General features: G+C 36.5%; 1 protein-coding gene across 1 annotated transcript in view; it reads left to right on the top strand.

Moving 5' to 3' along the window:
• The window catches only part of SYCP2L (synaptonemal complex protein 2 like), a 70,678-nt gene that overhangs the window by 27,853 nt on the left and 34,472 nt on the right, over window positions 1-8,353 (top strand). Inside the window, exons 14-16 of the mRNA XM_007466416.1 lie at window positions 1,756-1,898; window positions 3,472-3,565; window positions 4,044-4,141. Of these exons, the coding sequence (XP_007466478.1) occupies window positions 1,756-1,898; window positions 3,472-3,565; window positions 4,044-4,141 (335 nt within the window). The remainder of the gene's footprint in view (window positions 1-1,755; window positions 1,899-3,471; window positions 3,566-4,043; window positions 4,142-8,353) is intronic.

Below are 8,353 nucleotides of genomic sequence, written 5' to 3' on the forward strand. Positions count from 1 at the left end.
GGAGGTGTCTCCTATCTGTAGTAAAGGAAAGGGGTTTATAAACATCTTACTAGAAATGTAAATTAAATATAATCATAAGTTAAGAGTAACTTAATTTATATAGTCATTACCTGTTACTGTTCACTTAAGGTATGCAAAATATCATTGGTGTTTATTCTGAAGTCAATATTTTTAAAGACTTCCATGGATTTTCTGACTGTGGTACCCCTAACATTACATATTTTAAGTTTCTGAACCTGAACTTTGCTTTTGAGGTGGTTTTCAGCAACCAACTTGCCAAAGTTAATATTCTACACTTCATAAATATATCACATTTTGGGGAGACTTTAAAATTCATAAAGTGCCTCACAGTAGCTGGAGGAAGTAGGTGTGATGTTTTAGTTTTATAGCCGAGGCAACTGAGGCTTGTGTGGCAAACACTACAAGCAAGACTTGCCTTTTGCATGCCGAGCCCTTCCTGCTAAGGGGTTGACAGTGTTTTAGGAGCCTGCTGAGGGCAGCCCTCGGGCTATTTCTTCTTGCCCCTGTACGTTTGCATGGAGCCCCACAGCCCAACTAGCTATTTATATTTTCAGACCTTGTTTAGAATTACTTTTGCTGCAGGGATTTAGAGACTTTCTCTGCAGTGACTGAACGTCCAGTAAGATCAGCATTTAGGGGATTGTTGAACTTTACTAGAGGTCAGCACTGTTATATAGAAATAGGATCTGAACCACATATTTAATTAAAAATTTTCTAGTAGCCTCATTAAAAAGTTTTTTTCAAGTGGACTAATTTCACTCAGTATGTCCAAAATATTAACAGTTTAACATGTAATCAATATGAACAATTAATGAGATATTTTACCTTCTCTTTTTTTGGTACTGTGTCTTTGCAAACTAGTGTGTATTTTATGCTTATAATGCAATTCATGTTGTACTAGCCACATTTCGAGTACCACTGGCCACAGATCTAGACCCAGATGTGTCTCTTTTTTCCTCTTTTCATTCTCATCAATTTGTGACCCTGAGCTTTGCCTGCTCTTGAATGGGTTTTACTCTTTTCACCCCTGCTGCTTCCAACACAGCTTGTACTTACTGTGGCTTATTCTTGGCCTTGCTATGAATTGTGGTCTAAACTATTTTCTCTTCTAAAACCAATTACTATGTGTCAGTAAAGGGCTGATGTCCTGGTAGGAGGCCCTCAAGGAGACTGTTGTCTGAGAATTAGGCCTCCCTGGAGAATGTTTCCATTTCTCTTCTTTAAGTGGAGTCTGTTGAGATGAGTGTGGATTATTCCAGTTTGTATATTGAGAATAGTGGATTTTATTTTGAATTTTAGAAATGATTAGGATCTGAGAGAGACAGAAAGAATGAGAATGAATGTTGTGCTTCTTATATTGAGAAGTAAAATACCTGTTACAGATGATAGCTTTGTATTCACAAATGTTCTTTAAAAAATGGATTGAATTTTAGAAGACAAAATATCTCATTTTCTATGCTGCTAAGTTACTTCTATCTCTGCTAGATTAACTGCTTAAACATATTGTGTGTGTGTGTGTGTGTGTGTGTGTGTGTGTGTGTGTGAAAATACACATGTGCATCTAATAAAAATAATTTCAGAGTAACTTTATTCAGATGATTTCTTTTCAACTTCTCATTGCGGAAGAATCTGGACAGTGAACAAATATCCCAGTGCAGTTATTTAAAATTATAAAATTTAAAAATATAACCTTTCAGTATGTTGATCTACATTGGTATACTTTATTTTTGCTAGAAACTGAGATGAAGATGCTCAAAATTTACCTGAAGAAGCCTATTAATATCAGAAACAAAGAAGTGATGAAAATAGAAGTTCATTTTGAATTGCAATTCAACATAGCACAAACTTCCATTAAAGCTTTAGGAGATGACAAACAGGTGGCATGTTTAATTCTTCTTAATTATTTATCAGTAAATATGTTTTAGTATGTTTTCATGTCTCTTACATTTCCATGTTGGGGTTTTTAAACTTGAGATATAATTGACCTAAAACATATTAGTTTCAGGTGTAAATCATAATGATTCCATTTTTGTTTATATTGTGAAAAAATCACCACAATGAGACTAGTTGACAACTATCACCATTGTTAGAAGTTTTTGTTTTTTGAACAAAAAAAATTTAGAGAATTTAGTCTCAGCAACTTTCAAATATGCAATATAGTATTAACTATAGTCACCATGTTGTACCTTATATCCCCATGACATATTCATTTTATAACATGAAGTTTGTACCTTTTGACCCCCTTCACCCATTTCACCTATCCTCAACCCCCTCCTCTGGAACCACCAATCTGCTCTCTGTATCTATGAGCTTGTTTTTGCTGTTGTTTTTAAGATTCCACATATAAGTGAGATCATACGGTATTTGTCTGTCTCTGTCTGACTTATTTCACTTTTCATAATGCTCCCAAGGTCCACCCATGTTGTTGCAAATGGCAGGATTTGCTTCTTTTTTATGGCTGAATAATATGCTGGCTTAAATATAGATAGATAGATACACACACATATATATGTGAATCCAGCTAAATGTTTGTCAATTTTGTTTATATTTTCAAAGAACCAGCTCTTAGTTTCATTGATCTTTTCTATTGTTTTTTTAGTGTCTTTTGTTTATTTCTGTTCTGTTCTTCATTTGCTTCCTTCTACTAACTTTGGGTTCGTTTATTTTTCTAGTTCATTGAGGTGTAAAGATATGTTGTTTATTTGAGTTCTTTCTTTTCTTTATTATTATTATTGTTATGGTCACTCTGCACAGCATGCGGGATCTTAGTTCCCCAACCAGGGATCGACCTTGTGCCCCCTGTACTGGAAGCGCAGAGTTTTAACCACTGGATCACCAGGGAAGTCCTTCTTTTCTTTTCTGATGTGGGCATTTATCACTATGAACTTCCCTCTTAGAACTGCTTTTGCTGCACCTCATAAGTTTTGGTATGTTGCATTTCCATTTTCATTTGCCAAAAGGTTTTTTTTTTTTAAATCTCTTTTTTGATTTCTTCATTGACCCATTGGTTTTTCAGAAGCATCTTATTTAATCTCCATGTATTCATGAATTTTCCAGTTTTCTTCTTGTAATTGATTTCTAGTTTCATACCACTGTAGTTGGTAAAGATGCTTGATATGATTTCAGTCTTCTTAAATTTATTAAAACTTGTTTCATGACTAATATATGATCTATCCTGGATTCCATATGTGCTTGAGAAGAATGTGTATTCTGTTGCTTTCGGGTAGAATGTTATGTATATGTCAAGTCCATTGGATCTAACGTGTCATTTAAGGCTGATGTTTCCATATTGATTTTCCATCTGAGTGATGTATCCATTGATGTAAGTGGGGTATTAAAGTCCCTTCCTATTATTGTATTGCTGTCTATGTCTCTTTAGGTCTGTTAATAATAAATTTTTAAAAGGATTACTGCTTTTAAAAATCATGTGATTTTTGGTTTTCATTTCAGGTGAGGCCTGACCAGACGAAAATCTCCTCAGACCTTCTTGGTGAGTTTGAGAAAGAAGACACTGAGATTCCTAGCAGCCACGAAAGAGAGACAGGTATATGGGGAAATAACAAAATTTCTTACCTGGATTCCATAGAGAAGCAATGATAAAATATTACTTGAAAGAGGTCACTGAAAACCTGTGGTCATATAGGAGTAATTGATGTGTTATTATACCTTTGGAGAAAGAAAAGTTGCTGATTAAACCTTGAATTATTTTCTCCACCTGATACAGTTTGTCTTGGGGTCAATTGGAAATGACAAAAGAGAAATTATGATGGGGTGGCAGGAGGCAAGTGTGTAGGGCCCCGTCTACCCATGAAGCTGGCCCTGCACAGGTTACATATCTCTTATGAGTTAGACCCAAAAGCAGTTTTCCAAGGCGCCCATAGCAGGTCCTAATTACCAGCTGTTACCAAAAGATGGTGATGTACTTGCAGTATGAATCTCATGAAGAGCATTTGGAGGGTGTACGCAGCATTGTGTATGGTTATTGTTACCATTCTTTATTGGTCTTTTCTTAATGTGTATAGACCAAGCAAAGGAATCTACCGAGCTGGCAGAGTTAACCAGTGCTGAAGATAACCATTGCCTAACAACTCTCCCTTTAAATAACCAGTCTGAGCCTACCGTGAGTACAGGGAACTGGGGATAAGATTCTGAACTGTGTCCACCAGGATGCTGGCAGGTGGAAGCTGACTCTCTGGCTTGTTGTCCATTTTCTCCTGGTCAGCCATCTCTCTCTTTTTTCACTATCCCCTCCTTTAAATTACTTTTGCCTGCCGTGTTTATTTTTTCTCGACTTTCACTCATCTTGGCTCTCCCGCGGAATGTATCACTTGGCTGGCTTTGCCTCATTCCCTCATTTGGGATCTGCAGACTGAGTTTGGGAAAAGCAGCCTAATGTTTGGAATCAGACTTAGTTTTCACTTACTGATTGTGGGAACTTGGGAAAATTACTTAACATCATTGAGCCTGAGGCTTCTCATCTATAAAGCAAAGGTAATAGCTGGTTTACAGTGTGGCTCTCTTAGGATTAAAAGCATAAGATACATAAAGCACCTAACACACTGCTTGGCATGTATTGGTGTTCAGTCCATTTTCTTATGTTTGATTACATGGACACATTATACAGAAATGTGATAGTGTTATGATTTTTTTAAAAAACAAATACACCAAAGATTATTCCTCCAGATAGATTGTCTTTTTGGGAACTTGTACATATCTCAACAATTATGATGCTGTTGAAGACATTTTTGTAAGTCTTCCTTTGATGTTTTCCTTAGTAACTCTGAGACACTCTGTGATTGTCTTTGATGGTGGCAAATCTTCTGAGGGTAGATATTGATGTTTCTGGAACAGCCAACAGTCATTTGGAGCTAAATCTAATGAACAGAGAGCCTGATATCCTACTATTTAAATGCTTTTCTTTGGAATTGTAAAAAATTTCAAAGACAACATAGTTAAACGTAGGTATATATGTTTTTCCTGCAGCAAACAAATACAGCTGATAATTCACCTGAAAAATCGAAACTGGATGATACACAAAAAGGTCAGATTTTTTTTCTGTCATAAGACTTGAATGGTATATTTAAATGTTTACTTGAGATGCTTAATAATTTTTGTTTTTCATTTTCATGCTTGGAAGTTACTTCAAAACTCGAGTATTCTTTAGATTTACAAGAACCATCAGCAAAAATGCAGCTTCCTGAATTAAATGATACATCTAGGTACGTGATTTTCAAAACTCATAAACCATGTAGATTGCTGTTAATGTGACTCATTAATTACAATTCGACTGTCTAGGTTTTTCCCCTGTTTTTGCATCTGGCTGTGCTCCACACAAGGAGAGAGCATTGTGTGCAGTTTTCTGCAGAATGATTTGAGCAGGGCTGGAAAGTTCTCTTGACCTATGCGTCTCTACCATTATAGTCCCAATGTTATCTTTGGTGATGTAGTTTTCTGTAGCAGAACACTGAATATCCCTCGCCAGAAAACATGTATTACTTGGCATTATTTTATTGCCACTTTCCATGTAGGCCTCTGAAGAATGGGTCATACCTGTGATTTTTTTTTTACAGCTTTATTGAGATATAACTGAAATAAAATAAAGTGTACATATTTAAAGTGTACAATTGGATGTATACTTTAACATCAAATTTTTGACACAGTTTTTTTTTTAACATCTTTATTGGAGTATAATTGCTTTACAATGGTGTGTAGGTTCTGCTTTATAACAAAGTGAATCGGCTATACATATACATATATCCCCATATCTCCTCCCTCTTGTGTCACCCTCCCTATCCCACCCCTCTAGGTGGTCACAGAGCACCGAGCTGGTCTCCCTGTGCTATGCAGCTGCCTCCCACTAGCTATCTATTTTACATTTGGTAGTGTATATATGTCCATGCCACTCTCTCACTTCATCCCAGCTCACCCTTCCCCCTCCCCGTGTCCTGAGGTCCATTCTCTACATCTGCATCTTTATTCCTGTCCTGCCCCTAGGTTCGTCATAACCATTTTTTTTTTAGATTCCATATATATGTGTTAGCATACTGTATTTGTTTTTCTCTTTCTGACTTACTTCACTCTGTATGACAGACTCTAGGTCCATCCACCTCACTAGAAATAACTCAATTTCATTTCTTTTTATGGCTGAGTAATATTCCATTGTATATATGTGCCACATCTTCTTTATCCATTCATCTGTCAATGGACACTTAGGTTGCTTCCATGTCCTGGCTATTGTAAATAGTGCTGCAATGAACATTGTGGTACATGACTTTTTTTGAATACTGGTTTTCTCAGGGTATATGCCCAGTAGTGGGATTGCTGGGTTGTATGGTAGTTCTATTTTTAGTTTTTTAAGGAACCTCCATGCTGTTCTCCATAGTGGCTGTACCAATTCATATTCCCACCAGCAGTGCAAGAGTGTTCCCATTTCTCCACACCCTCTCCCGCATTTATTGTTTGTAGATTTTTTGATGATGGCCATTCTGACCAGTGTGAGGTGATACCTCATTGTAGTTTTGATTTGCATTTCTCTAATGGTTAGTGATGTTCAGCATCCTTTCATGTGTTTGCTGGCAATCTGTATATCTTCTTTGGAGAAATGTCTATTTAGGTCTTCTGCCCATTTTTGGATTGGGTTGTTTGTTTTTGTGATATTGAGCTGCATGAGCTGCTTGTATATTTTGAGATTAATCCTTTGTCAGTTGCATCATTTGCAAATATTTTCTCCCATTCTGAGGGTTGTCTTTTCGTCTTATTTATGGTTTCCTTTGCGATGTAAAAGCTTTTAAGTTTCATTAGGTCCCATTTGTTTATTTTTGTTTTTATTTCCCTTACTCTAGGAGGTGGATCAAAACAGATCTTGCTGTGATTTATGCCATAGAGTGTTCTGCCTATGTTTTCCTCTAAGGGTTTTATAGTATTCGGCCTTACATTTAGGTCTTTAATCCGTTTTGAGTTTATTTTTGTGTATTGTGTTAGGGAGTGTTCTAATTTCATTCTTTTGCATATAGCTGTCCAGTTTTCCCAGCACCACTTATTGAAGAGGCTATCTTTTCTCCATTGTATACTCTTGCCTCCTTTATTAAAAATAAGGTGACCATATGTGTGTGGGTTTATCTCTGGGCTTTCTGTCTTGTTCCATTGATTTATATTTCTGTTCTTGTGCCAGTATCATACTGTCTTGATTACTGTAGCTTTGTAGTATAGTCTGAAGTCAGGGAGCCTGATTCCTCCAGCTCCGTTTTTCTTTCTCAAGATTGTTTTGGCTATTTGGGGTCTTTTGTTTTTCCATACAAGTTGTGAAACTTTTGTTCTAGTTCTGTGAAAAATGCCATTGGTAGTTTGATAGGGATTGCATTGAATCTGTAGATTGCTTTGGGTAGTATAGTCATTTTCACAGTGTTGATTCTTCCAATCCAAGAACATGGTATAGCTCTCCATCTGTTTGTATCATCTTTAATTTTTTTCATCAGTGTCTTATAGTTTTCTGCATACAGGTCTTTTGTTTCCTTAGGCAGGCCTGTTCCTAGGTATTTTATCCTTTTTCTTGCAATGGTAAATGGGAGTGTTTCCTTAATTTCTCTTTCAGATTCTTCATCATTAGTGTATAGGAATGCCAGAGATTTCTGTGCATTAATTTTGTATCCTTCTACTTTACCAAATTCATTGATTAGCTCTAGTAGTTTTCTGGTAGCATCTTTAGGATTCTCTATGTATAGTATCATGTCATCTGCAAACAGTGACAGCTTTACTTCCTCTTTTCTGATTTGGATTCCTTTTATTTCTTTTTCGTCTCTGATTGCTGTGGCTAAAACTCCCAAAACTATGTGAATAATAGTGGTGAGAGTGGACAGCCTTGTCTTGTTCCTGATCTTAGAGGAAATGGTTTCAGTTTTTCACCACTGAGAACAATGGTGGCTGTGGGTTTTTCATATATGGCCTTTATTATCTTAAGGTACGTTCCCACTATGCCTACTAAATGGGTGTTGGATTTTGTGAAAAGCTTTTTCTGCATCTATTGAGGTGATCATATGGTTTCTCTCCTTTAATTTGTTAATGTGGTTTATCACATTGATTGATTTGTGTATGTTGGAGAGTCCTTGCATTCCTGGGATAAACCCCACTTGATCATGGTGTGTGATCCTTTTAATGTGCTGTTGGATTCTGTTTGCTAGTATTTTGTTGAAGATTTTTCCATCTGTGACATACAGTTTTTGACATATGTCTACACCCAGGAACCATCACCACAATCAAGATAAGGACCATATCCATCATCTCCAAGAGTTTCTTCCTGCCCCTTTGAAATCCCTCCCTCCTGTCTTTCGGCATT

The sequence above is a fragment of the Lipotes vexillifer genome, unplaced genomic scaffold (assembly GCF_000442215.2).
Source record: "Lipotes vexillifer unplaced genomic scaffold, Lipotes_vexillifer_v1.1 scaffold444, whole genome shotgun sequence".
NCBI lineage: Eukaryota > Metazoa > Chordata > Mammalia > Artiodactyla > Lipotidae > Lipotes > Lipotes vexillifer.